The 15623-nt window shown below is 39.8% G+C and overlaps 2 protein-coding genes across 3 annotated transcripts in view; one reads left to right on the forward strand and one right to left on the reverse strand.

The window, feature by feature from the left end:
* Positions 1–15623, reverse strand: part of GPD2 (glycerol-3-phosphate dehydrogenase 2) — a 149685-nt gene that overhangs the window by 124882 nt on the left and 9180 nt on the right. The window lies entirely within an intron of this gene.
* On the forward strand, positions 1510–1844 carry LOC102405670 (60S ribosomal protein L37-like). Its single transcript, XM_044935132.2, has one exon. It carries the CDS (start codon positions 1510–1512, stop codon positions 1795–1797), a length of 288 nt encoding a protein of 95 aa, XP_044791067.2. The 3' UTR covers positions 1798–1844.

Raw genomic sequence — 15623 nt, forward strand, 5'->3', positions numbered from 1 at the left:
TTACAAGAAATCAATGAAGTCCATCTCAGCTAACAATAGCATTACATTCATTAAATGCAAATGATTGTAGCTTAATTCATAATGGGATAATTTCCATTATATCTGCTTCCCATAGAATTGCTATCAAAAATCATAAAAAAAACTACAGTTAGTTCATGTAGGTGAACTTGTTTTCCATTTTAAATTCAGTGTAAAACCAAAAGTAACAGATATTTCTATCATCTTAGATATGTTCATGGATTTTTTGTTTACTGCTGTAAAATCCTATCATTGATTTTCCATAAAAATATATGATTGCCTCTTTGTTTACCAAATATGTAATTTAAGGTAATCTTGAGAGGCATAATATAAAATGTCCCTTATAAGAAAGTCTAAAGTGTTCCTTCCCCAAAATGTCCACCTCTTATAAAGACACAGTCAGCTGAAGGAATTGGGCAGACAGGATGCCTACTATGAAATAACAATCTCGTTTTTATGTGTCAACTAAGAAATGCCTCACTTAAAAAAACTTTAATTCTATCTTGAGGAAGAACAAATGTAATCAATCAATCACACACACAAAAAAAGTTCTTTAGGCAAACAGGCCACACTCATCCTGTGCTTCTTGCAAGCTTTCTGACCCTTTGCTGACTTTGTTGTTGGGTTAGGAAAACGATTCACATTTCTCTAGCAGTACAAACCGCCTTTTTTTTAGATTGTACATGTTGTTATAGAGTCTACTTAAGTAATTAAGACAAGAAAAAATCCTTTACTTTGTTACAGAATAAACTGCAAATCCAACAACAGAGCTCAAAATGTCTTTACACTAAAACATATCATCAAGCCTCTCAACCAGATTTATTATAAACATAACCGTTTATGAAGTAATCACAATCATGGCTGTTGATTACACACCCTAAAACATCTCATAAGAAAACATCTATTTCACCTTATAAATAAATGTACTTTATTAAAAATGTTTTAGATATCCTAAAATAGTGCACAGGCACTGTGATTCAAATGAGGCAGTTTTTAACACATATAGGGCTTCCCTGATTGCTCAGTTGGTAAAGAATCCTCCTGCAATGCAGGAGACCTGGTTGGATTCCTGGATCAGGAAGATCCCCTGGAGAAAGGATAGGCTACCCACTCCAGTATTCTAGGGCTTCCCTGGAGGCTCAGCTGTTAAAGAATATGCCTGCAATGCGGGAGACTTGGGTTCAATCCCTGGGTTGGGAAGATTCCCCTGGAGAAGGGAAATGCTACCCACTCCAGTATTCTGGCCTGGAGAATTCCATGGACTATATAGTCAGAAAAAGTCGGACACGACTGAGCAACTTGCACTTTCACTTAACACATATAGGTGATAAAGAACTTTAATCAAAAGAAATATATCCTAAGAAAATTTCAATTAATTTAGCACGTTCAGAAAAAGAGATTTTGGATCTTACTCAGAGATATATTTCGTTGTTACCCAATAGCAAATATTTTTAAGAAATATAGCTCTTTGGTCTGGGCGGCAGAAGCAAGATGACGAAGGGAGCGTCATCGTTTGGAAAGCGTCGGAATAAGACGCACACGCTGTGCCGCCGCCGTGGCTCTAAGGCCTACCACCTTCAGAAGTGTGGCAAGTGTGGCTACCCTGCCAAGCGAAAGAGAAAGTATAATTGGAGTGCTAAAGCTAAAAGACGAAATACCACCGGGACTGGTCGAATGAGGCACCTAAAAATTGTATACCGCAGATTCAGGCATGGATTCCGTGAAGGAACAACACCTAAACCCAAGCGAGCGGCTGTTGCAGCATCCAGTTCATCTTAAGGATTTCAACGATTAGTCGCAGAATAAATGTTCTGGCTTTTAAAATTTAAAAAAAAAAAAAGAAAGAAATATAGCATTATTAATTAGAAAAAGCCATCTATTAAAAACAGGCATTTTTCTAAGACTCAAAAAAATCTTAAAGAAACTTAAGATCATTATTCCTAAGTCTTTTTTTTTTTAATAGCACAGATGTAGAAGGTTTGAGCATCTATCTTCAAATGTTACAAGCACAAACAAAACTTTGAAAAAATAGCTTTTTAACTTCAAAATGTTGATGCCAATTGAGTTAACTCAGCCTTATTCATTATTTTTGTCATCGAATACAAGGAAAATGTGCCAATTCTTTCAAAAGCTATAGTAGCAATTGCATTATAGACGTCATTAAAAATGCATTTTAGGAAATACTTGTTGGAGATAATTTATGAAATCCTGAGCTCATAAAATATGACATAAGTTTTATGATAATTAGTTATAGCACAATAATTTCAGCTAATTTAATTTACTTACATTGCAAAAAAAAAGTTCTAAATTTAATTACAGCTCTATTACAGCTCTATCAATACATAAGCCATGACTGAGAGTTAAAACAGAGACCAAAGAGTATATGGGGTGGAGAGACCAGTTATTCTGCTTTCTTAAACTGGAGAAGATTCCCAGGAAATAAAGCTAACCACTTTTTACATCCTGTAACCTTTTCTTCCACTACAGCCTGCTGAAATTTGCATTTAAAATTCACTCCCCTACATATCTAATAATCTATTACATGTATAAATCTAACTATCAACAAAGGGTCAAATTACACACAAAAAGAAGAGATGCAAAGAAAATCTAAGATGCAATACCTTGAAATAATCATATATTATTTAGCTTAGCAATGACACTCCTTAAAAATCTCACCCTTAAGGAAATAAGAATCAGACAACAGTAGAGATTGCACTAATTCATATTTCTAACCATTTCTTTCAAAAGTATGGAATGCAAATCATAGAACATTTTGTAAATGCTCTATCCCCTGACCCCTCAAAAAAGGAGAAGAAAAGATAGTAGAGCTTTCATCTATGCAGAAGTAATAAACAAAGCTGTATTTCCATCCCAGTCATCTTGGCTAAAACAGTCTTGGTCATAAGATTTTATTCTCCTCACTTGAATGAGGCGTCCTCATCAAGCCTCTCTTTTTTAGATTTTTCTTTTCTTCTTTAAAAGAACTGGCACATACCCGAAATGGAAAGTTTTCAAGGACCAGATCATAAACAAGCCTAGTCATTAAGCATGAGATACTGTGTACCAACACTACACAGCTAATACCCTAGCATCTGACAGTCTAAATTTTAAACAAAATGCACAGAAAATCAAGGGTTCTTACTCAATATTCTTGCTAAAACTGTCACCCTCCCCCCCCCCAAAAAAAAGATGTACACACATTCCAAAAACCACTATATTCTTTTAATTCTTGAAATACCAAGTTAAAAAAGAAAATCACCAATGGATATTCTAGAAGGAGAGACTAAGGAGACTTGCTGTGTAATTCTGTCTATACCATTTACTTGCTTTGTGATTTCAGGCAAATCATTTGAATTTGCTGATCATCACTCCAGCTATAAATGAAGCATCTTCAGAAAATGTACAGATCTATTTTAACTTTAAATTTGTATTATTTTATGGTTTTTCTTCATTCAATAGGCGCGCGGGAAGGGGGTGGGGAGAGCGGGTGGAGACTTTCTGCATTAAAGTTGGTGCTATGTTAATGTTTTATTTTTTTAGCATTGTGGGATGCTTAAGGCTTGCATTCATTCTTTCATCCAATAATTATTTGCTGATCATTTAACATGTACCAGGCACTGAACATACACCCGAGGACAAACAACAAAATTCCCCCTTCCAAGAGCTCACATTTGAATGTGAGCTCACAGTTTTTTTTTTTTTTAATAAAATGCCTAACTGTTCTGAATTTAAATATTTCAGAAATACAGATCACACTTTGTCTTCTTAAGAATATTAAATAAGAATTCAATTATTGATGACTTGGAGCCATCCTTAGGAACTATGTAGACTATGCTCCTAGGGCAATGTCCTCAGGAACAGTTGAATACTATTACTTTACTCAGTGGCTCCAAACCACTAACTGTTCCCATTTAAATTCTACTTGTATCTGCTTTATAAAGTTTTCCTGTTTCTTCCAAACTTTCAAGCTGATGGTAATTTTCCCTTTTGATCTTTGAGCTCTCCAGCTCACTTCTAACTTGTTGCCACCATGGTCAGAAAAGCGACAGCCAAGTTAGCTAAACCCGTATTTAAAATACAAATGAATAACTCTGAGCAAGGCAAAAGGAGCAACTTATTAGCATTCTAGTGCTTGTATTTTCAATATGCTGGCTCTATCTTTCTATTCAAGGGCTTTTTCCTGCTTCCTTCCTTTGTTCTAGCTCAGGGGATCTTACCAGATTAATGTTTGAAGTTTGCAGTACACAGTGTGGATGAAATGAACCACACAAGTCTCTCATGAAGATTAAGAATCTCAAACCATATACAAATACATAGTCCAAGATAAGAGAAAGAAAACTCTTATTTCAATTCTGCCTCATCTGAACAAATTCACATTGCATATACTGAAAAAAAAAATATGGCAAAACTGTGTGCTTCTGCTCTAGAAACAACTGGAATCTTTGTGCTCTCTTGGATTTAAAGAAAAGTGTACAGATAAATGGGCCAAAAAAGAAGCTATCTGCCACTCCTAAAAAACTTCAAAATTCGTTGATGGAAACTGGTTTATGAAAAACACACCTAACATTGGTATGGGAAAAATAAAAACTGTACACTCTAAGAAAATAACGAAAGCAAGAGTTCAACAAATTCTCAGGACAGTGTCACTGAAGGAATTGCCCAACTAAGAAAGGTGAAAAGAGAGGTGTTCATTCCCACAACATGGATTTGACTGGGACTGACTGAATGTCTGCTACATCCTCAGCACTGCTCTAGGGGGGCTAGAAATTTTTCTGCTCCCATGGATTGGGAGAAACCTATAAACACATCTAAAAACTGAATATTTTGATAAGTGCTATGAAGAATATGATTAGGTCGGAGAGTGACTTGGGGATCTACATAATTTTTTTCAACTTCTTATTTTGTATTGGGGGACAGCTGATTAACAGTGTTGTGACAGTTTCAGGTGAACAGCAAAGGAAGAGACTCAGCCATATATATACATGTATCCATTCTCCCTTGAACTGCCCTCCTATCCAGGCTGCTATGTAACATTGAGAAGAGTTTCACATGCTATTCAATAGGTCCTTGTTGGTTATCCATTTAAAATATAGCAGCGTGTACACGTCCACTAACTTATCTTCAACAAGTATTTCCTAAAATGCATTTTTAATGACGTCTATAATGCAATTGCTACTATAGCTTTTGAAAGAATTGGTACATTTTCCTTGTATTTGATGACAAAAATAATGAATAAGGCTGAGTTAACTCAATTGGCATCAACATTTTGAAGTTAAAAAGCTATTTTTTCCCTAACTATCCCTTTACCTCATCTTTCCCCCACAGCAACCATAAACGCATTCTCTAAGTCTGTGAGTAGGTGGGATCTACTTTAGACAGAATGTCCCTGCAGGTTATTTGGCACAAATATAATCGAAGAGGAAGAGCTACCGCATAGAGCCTTAAGAGAAGGGCCTTCCACACAGAGGGGACAGACATGCAAAGACACACAGGGTGTGTAAGCTTGGCCTCTCTTGGACACTGAAAGGCCACTGCGGGGGCAACGCTGTGAATGATCCAGGCAGTGGGTTCCAGATCAGGTCAGGGAGCCAGACAGGTGCCAAATCACATATGACTTCCTTCCAGCAAGGTGTTTCTTCTGACACGATAGAGACACAAAAATCAGTGGAAGGTCCTAATCAATGCAATGATATGATGGAATTTATACAGACAGAGGAAGGAAAGAAGATGGATCCTAGCTACAGCATAGAGGATGCTCCCCAAGGAAATAAGAGTAACAGCAGTTGCTTATTCTTGAGGACACCATTAGCCCTGTTCATAATAAGCAGGTTAAAGAACGAAAAAAGGATGTAATAGGGAGAGATGGGGGAAGAATTAATAAATCACATAAGAAAATAGTAAAAACTGTAAACCACAATCAAAAATAGGAAAACAAACACTTCAGTGATAATCTTGAATATAAATATCTGTTGAACTCAACACACTTGAAAGACTGTTCCAGCCCATTCAGTCTAACAAGGTGGTTAACAAAGAACAGAGAGTGTCAACTGAGAGAGCTCTCAAACATCAACAGCAGAAGTCTTTTTTATACTTCTCTTCCCCCTAGGGCTAGGGTATGTTGCAGGTGACTTTCCCCCTCACAACTCATTATATCTTGAACTGATTTTGAACTCATATTGGAAAAGAAGCCCACGTCACATCTCAACACGCTGAGGAACTTAGAATATTCCCCACCAACTGCACAGCAGGGCATTAAGGAGCTGTGTGAAACTTAACTGACACACTGAGTATAGACGTAATAGACAAGAGAGACTGCATATGATTAATTATGGTTATTTATATTTATGGGTATGAATCTTGAAGATGCCTGGCCTCTCCCCATTTTATTTCATAATTTTCCCCCTGCTGGAAACTGAAGAGCAAAAGTCAATTGCCTGAGTGTCGGCATCATACTGGAAACTAAAGGGCCATGCATTTCAATTCCAGCTCAAGAAACACTCTGGCTGAGCACATGTAATTCACCAGACCCCAGTGGCTAGGCTCACACTGTTGTCAGTCAAAGCACACAACTGATGGAAATCAGCAGAGCACATTAGCAATTTATACTAAACAGCCTCTTCTCAACCGTAAGTTTTGAGATAATGTGAAGTGAAACCCCAAGTTAATCCAAAAAATTTAGCCCATAGTTTGAGCCTGTGATCTTACCACGAGGCTGTCAAGACTTACAAAACTGACTTCCAAAATGGCATTTCGAATAGGTCTCCTAAAACTCCAGCCTCCCCAAACTCCAGCCTCCGACATCAACACAGCGACCTCCAGGCATGACCTCACCCACCGCACTTGCACCCATCTCCTTAGTCATTAGTTTGGCGGTGGCCAGAAGCATGGTTTGCTTCTCAGGCTGTCTCCTAAGGCTCTACAGCATCACAGGACAGGCAGTCAGCAACCAGAGCCAGACCTCTACCCCGTGACAATCTCAGCCTCAACAAAGCCACCTGTCCTTTCAAAGTCCTCACATAAGAGATGGAGATCATCTGGACAGTTCCTTTTTTGAGGTATTGCGAGATCCCATAACCCTGGCCTTCTGCTCCCCAGAGCCTCCTGACATTTTTCCCATCTAAACTGGACCACAAGCATAGGTCACTCACTGGGTCCAAATGACTGCAATCCTCTTAACCCATTCAGACTTGAAAAGCAACATTTTTATGCTGGTAATAATTATAAAGGTCTAGAAATTGGTGGACAGTCTTAAATAAGTTACACATTCTAAAATTTCTTGACGGCTTAGGAATTCATTCTTTTTGGGTTAATTATACTCTACATAGAGATGGGGTACCAGGCAGTAGAAAATTAATCATGAAGAGAACAAAAGTAGATAAAATAGTATCTGTGTGTTTCTGTTTTAAAGCATATGTGTGTACACACACACGCGCGAAGGCTAGAAAGACACATCCGAAAATGTTTAAAATCTCATCTTTGAATGGAAGGGCTGAAAGTCATTTTTATTATCTTCTTTATGTGTATTATTTTTTAAATTTCTAAAATGAGCATGTGTTATTCTTGTAATAAGAAAAAAGAACCAATCTAGTGTGTGAATATGCAAGTGAGAGAAAAGTGGAAAAAAAAATAAGGACTCTGAAGAGCACAGTGCAGACAGATAGCTGACATTTGACTAAATCCCCTACAATCTGACCACTACTTGAGTGATTTTACTGTTACACAACTTTTCTCACCTCTAATGAACTAGACAGAGTAAAAGACCCACACAAAGAAAGGAAAAGGATAGTTCGCCTGTAGAATTTATTACAAATCTTGGAATAAGAACTACAAAATATCACAGAATTATCTGCTTCATTCTGAAGTACAGTCTCTACCCTACCTAGGATGAATGTGCCTCAAGCATTGGACACAATTAACTATTTAAGCCTGAATTAAACTACCCCTGAACTAGTTGTGCATATATGGTTAATTTCACATTATATTGTCTCGGGGATTTAAAGTTTAACACAACATCCAAAATCCCAACAACTAATCAAACTAGTGACTGCAAAGCTGATCGAACTTACTGGAATTTAGAGTTCCTCAGGCTTCAACTCCATAAACACAGAAACGCTTCAGCCAACAATACACTCAGGGGGCCCCTCCACTGTGCCAGCCCTGAAGGAAGCCCACAGGTACATGGAGAAAGGACAGACCATCCGAGATGAAGGCCAACACTCTCTCCCTGTGCCTGCCCTGTGATAATTCAGCGCTTATACACAGGAACACAGCCACTTCTCTAGGCACGGCTGGGATTGTTCTCATCACAAGGTGCTGTTCTTGGCAAATTCAGACACCACCACTGACCAGTCAACAGACCATTCCCTGTGGGAGGCAGGCAGTGTAGAGGTCATCAGAGACACCCCTGGACTGAATTCCAACTCAGTCACTTACTAGTGGTGTGACTGTGAGTTTCCATCCTCTCATACATAAAATCTCATCTAGTTCACAACTTATATTGAGGATTTGAGATAATGTAAGTAAGGTGTACCCCTAGAGAAGGAAATGGAAACCCACTCCAGTATTCTTGCTTGGGAAATCCCACGGACAAAGGAGCCTGGCGGGCTACAGCCCACAGGGTTGCAGAGAGCCGGACACAACTGAGTGACTGAGCAGGCACACAAATAAGATATAAAAATATATCTGCGGCAACAGCTCCCATTGCTCATACATAATAACTACAGTGGGCTCCCACAGAATGGATACTGTGATTTGTGGAGTGTTCTATCAAAAATAAAAATCCAGTAAAGCCCCTCCTCTAATACAGACCTCACTCTAGGCCACAGGTTACCTGTCCCAGAGGTCACAGGGAGACAGCAGACTCTTCACTTTAGGTCAGACTCTGATCACACAGGATCAATTGTTCCTAGCCTATCTCTAGTACCTCAATTAGTCAGCAGATTGAAAACAGTCCCCATGAGAGACTTGATGTAAGGTTTGTGTCCTGAGTTAACCCAAGTCACTGTGACAACTTTGAGCCCTAAGACTGTTGGTTTTTTTTTTTTTTTTTGTCCTCTCTTCACAATATTTCCTGGTATTTATTTTTAGTTCAGATAGGGTGAGGAATGCACGCCAACCACTAGCCAGTAGTCTATTGTGTCCCCCAAACCACCTTTACCCATGTCCACACAATCCCCTCTGCTCCCCACAGACTCCTCCACCACCCCCAACCCATCCTCGCCCTCTCACCACCACTCCCAATCCACCGACAGCCAGGAGTGACCCACTCCTGCCACCTCATCTCACATTTGCTCTCCCCACCCTTCTCTGACCAGACTCTGATTGCTGATGTCATTCTTTATTAGGTATAATTGATCAGTTCATCTATGTAGGATCAAGGAAACCAAGGTCTGAAGAGACCTAAAAGGAAATGAGCATGTTAACACCAAGTCCACACACCAATCCTGCAACTGTAAGCAGGACCTGCAAGCTGCCCACTCAAGCATACCTAACCAACACCAGAAACCCACATTTGTTTGATGTTTGTATTCCCTTGGGGGTATAACTGGAAAAGTAAATGATTACAACTCAACATAAAACAATGACAATGGTGAACAAAATAAACAAAAGTCACTTGGTAAAAAAAAAAGAACACAGGTCTAAGTCTGCCTCCCATACTAACTACCTGGTTACCGATTTTCTTCTGCATTGTCTACCTCATCAAAAAATTTGCCTCCACTAGTAAAGAAAAAGAATGTGTACAAAATATAATTTATGTTTCATAACAGAAAGGCAATATGAAAACTTAAACATGTACTTGATTTTCATTTATTCAACATATTCATCCAGCACCTACGGTGTTAGACTGTGAGTAAACAAAGATGAATAGTTTCTGTTTTTAAGGAATTTATTACTTCGAGAAGAGTATTCTAAAACAAACAAGTGATACAAGTAAAATTTGGAGTAGGGGCTAGGGGAGTAATTACATATGGGGTTAAGAGGAGGTAGGAAACATCATCAGGGCAGATTTGTAGAGAAAGCAATAATCGACTCGAATGTTGAAGGTTCAACAGATCCAAGGGAATGTGAGGGAAGTCATGACTGTATGAATGAGTACTGCATTTTCAAGAACAAGGAGGTGTGAAACGTATGCCTGGTATACAACGGTCATAAGTGAGGCAGTGAGGAGACTGAACAGGCAGGCAAGGAGATGTTACCTACAATTGCAAGTCCTTTGTCCAGTAAACAATAGATCACCAGTGAAGGCTTTTAGGCATATTCTTGGCTGCATACTGCGTTACAAGGACTGCGCTGGTTAGTTGATGCACATTATGTTAATCCTTACAATATTCCTAATAGGCATGATAGAATCACATTTAAATTTAAAAGCCCACCCTCCCATTCCCAGAAGCAGTGCTAGGAGATAAACTAAAAGGACATGCATCTGGGAGAAGGGAAATCAAGAGACTGGTTGTAAACACCCTGACACAGACTTCTACAGGTCTGTACTAAGCCAGTGACAACAGAGCAGAGAGCAGAGTCTAAATACTCTGGACTCTGATGGTGGTCCCCAGAAGCAGCACTCCTTAGCTTCTGCCAAATAGGAGAAAGTATCTTCCCCAGGGGTTGCACCATCATTTTGGCTGAGAACAGACCCTCAGAGCACCTGATGCTTCTGGCCACTTAAGAGCAGTCCCCTAGGAGGGTTTTATACTCCAACTGGCCACCAAGCCAACAGGAGATGCCCTAGGGCTACAGATACTCCAAGGAGGCTTTTGTTCACCCTTGGCCACCACTTCAACAGGAGCTGCCAGAGGTCTGCACCAAGCTTCTTCTAGGACATCACTGGCACTGGTCCCAGCATGTTCTTTAATCCCCTTTACCTCAGTCATCACCAGAAGCCCAATCTGCCCCATTTCTCACCTCCTCAGCCCTCCCTCCTTCCCAGTTAAGCCCTCTAGAACTCAAAATCTATCCATTTCTTCTCCAGATGTTCTTTCGCCAGGTAATATCCTGAAAACATGGAGAAAGCAAGATTTAATCTGAATTTTGAAGGCTGAAGCCTACTAACGCTGCTTTCACAGCATCCCTCAAGGGGAGGTTGTTTATACTCACATATTTAAGTCTACTGTTCAGCCAGTATAAACAGGGATGGCTGTACTGCTGCTAAAATACCAAAACACCCCTGAACCAGGTGATAACTAGCCCCTTTCCTGGGAACTTCCTTTGATTAAGTGACTAAAATGTTAATGTCCAGGTTCACAGAAGGCTCCCAGGACTCCTGCCCAGGCTAAAGATCTGTACCTGTAGTACCCATTCCATTTTAGTTGTAAATACTTTAAGTTAGACTCCTGCTTCCATTCTGCAAATCTCCCAGCCAGAAGATCTAGTGTCTCCCCATTTATCTTCCAATTTCTCCTCGATCCTCTCTCAAATCCTCTCTCGATCCTCTCTTACCTGTTTTGAAGTTCATGTCATTAGACTTACCACCCTTCATCCCTCCTTGCTGCCATCTACCCATCTACTGCTGTTTCTTTTCATTTGCTGATTACGTAAGCACCTGGCTCTTTCCCCTCCCAAGCTCCTAACTGTCTTCATGTCTTCTGTCTCCCATATATACAAGGAGGTCCCAGTTCCTAAAGCCCTTCACCTCTGAGAGTGTTCTCTTTTACCTTGCCTGAGCCACCTGCTCTCATTGTCATAACCTTTCATTTTAGCATTATTATTACTTGCACCAGCTCTGAGACTTCAGCTTCCAGCATCTTACATGTGAATACCTCCTCTTTTTCCAGCTTATCTACTCTGGTATTTCCATTCCAACATCTTCTTGGCATTACCTGGTTTTCCAATCCATTGGCAATTTCCACTACCAAGTTACATACTCTCTTCCTTTTCTGTCCAGCTTATGGTCAAGGTCCATCATTGTAAACTTTCCCTTGAAAGTACCCTTAACTCCCTTGCTCCTCTCTTTCTGCTTCTAACTTACCAGGCAAATCCTCAAGTTGATTAAGCCCAACTATCTGCCTGCTCCACACCTCTACCTAAACAGCTAAAGAAACTGCCTGGAGAAAAAAACTGCATCTACAACTAGCTCAGTTAAATTTGTGGCTACAGGTCTCTAATGGGCAATACATATTGACCAGCAATCCTATTATTTCATTTCCTAGGATGTTTCAAAATAGCCATTTCACATCAGCTCTTTTCCCACCACATCCTCATCACACATCATTGGGAAAGTGCAACCCATGAGGTAAGAACTTCATCTTCCCACCACCCAAACAGACCTTTCAGCCTCTCTATACATTCTCTCTGCAGAGCTTCCTTCCTTTCTTCATTCATCCTTTCCTGAATGAAATGTCCCTGATCCTAGTGAAAACCAATCTCTTCACTTGTCCCTAAATCTCCCTTCCTGTCTCTTCAAGAATTATATTCCAGCAGGTATCCACTGCCTGCCTTCATTAGTATCACTCTCGCCTGCCTTCATTAGTTTTTCCTCTCTAGTTAATCATTCTATTAATATCATCGCCTCTCTACTTAAACTCATCCTATTACTCTCTGGTTCTAAGAAGCCCTGCCTTAGTCAGTAACTCCTTCCAGGAACTTTTCCATTGCTCTGCTTTTCTTCATGACACAACTACTTGAAAGAGTTGTCTCTATGCACTGTCTCTACTTTCACAACTCAATCCTATAAACTTTTGAAAAACATTTTAACCACTCCTTTTAAAAACACTTTGAACTTTTTTTTTGCTTTGGGACTTCCCTGTGGCACCAGACTCAGTAGCTGTGGGACATGGGTTTAGTCACTCCTCTGCGTATGGGATCTTAGTTCCCCGACCAGGGATGGAACCCACGTCCCCTACATTGGGAGGTGGATTTTAACCTCTGCACCACCAGCAATGTCCTTAAGTTTAAGGATACCACACTCTTCTGGTTTCCCTCATATCCACTGGCAACTCCTTCTCTTTCACATAATACAGTATTCCAATGGCCCTCTTCTCTACCTGCACACTCTTCACAGGTAATTCCATCCAGCATCAAATACAGCCTATATGTAAATAACTTTTTGCTCCTCATCTTCAGCCAAAACCCCTCCTAAGCTCTCCAGATTCCATTTATCTGATTGTCTAACTGACATCTCGAGAGGAATGTCTAAGAAACATCTCAAATTCAACACAGCCAAAACAGAACATCTTACCGCTTCCTTCAAGTACACAAATTGCTTCTCTCCCAAATCTCCCCTTCTTGGTTTTATGGTCCAGTAGCTCAGTTTAAAAATGTAAGCTTTTGTCTTGATTCCTGTTTCCTCTCTCCAGATAATTAATCTGTCAGAAAGTTCAGTCAACTAACTCAACTGCAAAGATAAGTCCTAAATCCATGCACTTCTTTCCATCTTTAACACATGCTTGTCTATACAACTGTAATCCCTTAGTTAGGCTACTAAAATAGTCTCTTAATTAGAGTACCGCTTCTAATCTTCCCTCTCCCACCTACCACAATCCAATCCACTTTGTGCACCCAGGTCAGTCTTGGATAGCACCCATGCTCAGTGGGAACAGTAATACCTACAAGAGACAAAGTTGGTTCTTGGGGGATGGGGGGAGGCAAAGAAAAGTCTTACATGAGTGTTGTCCTCCAAAGCTCGACTTTGACCAACAAAATCTTATTTTTTAATATTTAAGGAATATACTCTTGCTGGAGAAGGAACTGGCAACCCACTCCAGTACTCTTGACTCTTGCCTAGAGAATTCCGAGGACAGAGGAGCCTGGTGGGTTGCTGTCTATGGGGTCGCACAGAGTCGGACACTACTGAAGCAACTCTGCAGCAGCAGCAGCAGAGAAAAATTAATTTAAAATTTTAATTAATTAACTTCAACTTAATTTTGCTTCTTGGAATGATATAATGGGAAAAAAAAGTTGAGAGACACTGTTTTATAGCAAAACCATAATATTTCATTTACCAATGCATAATCCTCCAATGGGTTGTACAACCTTAGAATGAAATCTAAATATTTTATCTCGGCTAGTACAGCTCTATAAGATCTGACCCTTGCCTACCTTTTAAAGCTTCTCTTGGACGCTATGGTAGGTTGAATTTGTTGTTGTTTAGTTGCTAAGTCATGTCCAACTCTCTTGTGACTCCATGGACCGTAGCCCGCCAGGCTCCTCTGTCCATGGGATTTCCCAGGCAAGAATACTGGAATGGGTTGCCATCTTCTTCTCCATGGGATCTTCCCAACCCAGGAATTGAACCTGCTTCTCCTGCATTGGCAGGGGAGCCACCAGGGAAGGCCCTATTGGCATGGAAAAGATGTCACATCCTAAATCCTGGTACCGATGAGTTATCTTACATAACAACAACAACAACAACAACAACAAAAAGACTATGCAAATGTGATTAAATAAAGGCTCTTAAGTGGGGAGATTATCCTGAATTATCAGAGTGGGCCCCAAATGCAATCCCATATATCCTTATAAGAAGGAAGCCGAGGGAGATTTGAAAGGCAGTATGACCACAGAGATGAAGACGAATGCTGGGAGCCACGAGCAGCTAAAAGAAGCAAGGAACAGCTTCTCCCTTAGCACCTCAGAAGGGAGCATAGTAACTGGACTTCTGGCCTCCTGAACTAAGACAGCATACATTGCTCTTGTTTTAAGCCACCAAGTTTGTGGTAGTATGTTTAACAGCCACAGGAAACTAATACATATACTAATATGTATTAGTATATGTAACTAATAATAACTAATACCTCTCCCTCTCACTAAGTTTTGGCTATATTTACCTTCTCCTGCCCATCAGATTCATCAAGAATACAATTAGGGTTTTGGCACCAGCTGTCTCCTCTGCCTGGAATGCTTAGCTCATCTCTATACAAGTAGGCTTCTGCTCACTCAGAGCTGGGCTCAAATGTCAGCTCCTCAGAGGCCTTCCCGAACCATCCAAATTCAAAATAATCATATAGCTTCCATCAGCTCATATGTCTCATCTTTATTTAATCATTATTATTTCTTTCCTCTACCTGCTAGAATGTTGTTGGGGCTCAGGACAGGCCATCCCCAGAACATATAAAATGGCATATTGATTATTTTGGATTCAAGTTACTTAAGAAATGGTGAATGCAAGAGGGACAGTCTAACTCTCCCTTTTGTCTCTCTAAAAAATAAATAAATAAATCTAATGAGGTATTTATTTCTTGCTTTCAGGAAAGGTACACTCCTTACATCTAGAGGTAGGACACCCTTTTGGACAGAGATAGGAATTTGGGCAGAGATTCCTATGTGAATAAACCTTGTTACTTCTTTAGTACTACCTCAGGCCCAAACGTTTAGGTTCCTGACTAATTGAGCATCAAAACCTAAATTTCTTTGCCCTGTTGATTTCTCACAAATGTATTGTTTCTTTGTCTAAAAAGTATAAAAGCTGCCTGCTTTGGCCACTTCTTAGGTCCCATTTCAATGAGACCTCTGTATGCACAAATTAAAATTTATCTCCTGTTAATATCTTATGTCAATTTTATTATTAGTCCAGCCACAAGAACTCTAGAGATGCAAACTCTACCAGAGAAGAGACTGTATCTGTTTTGTATACCAGTATACTTTTAATTTGTAGAAAAATGCCTGGCATATCG

Source organism: Bubalus bubalis, chromosome 2, assembly GCF_019923935.1.
Source record: "Bubalus bubalis isolate 160015118507 breed Murrah chromosome 2, NDDB_SH_1, whole genome shotgun sequence".
Classification (NCBI taxonomy): domain Eukaryota; kingdom Metazoa; phylum Chordata; class Mammalia; order Artiodactyla; family Bovidae; genus Bubalus; species Bubalus bubalis.

Bases quoted from the DNA above. Each gene is read 5' to 3' on its own strand.
- LOC102405670 (XM_044935132.2), top strand. From the start codon at position 1,510: ATGACGAAGGGAGCGTCATCGTTTGGAAAGCGTCGGAATAAGACGCAC.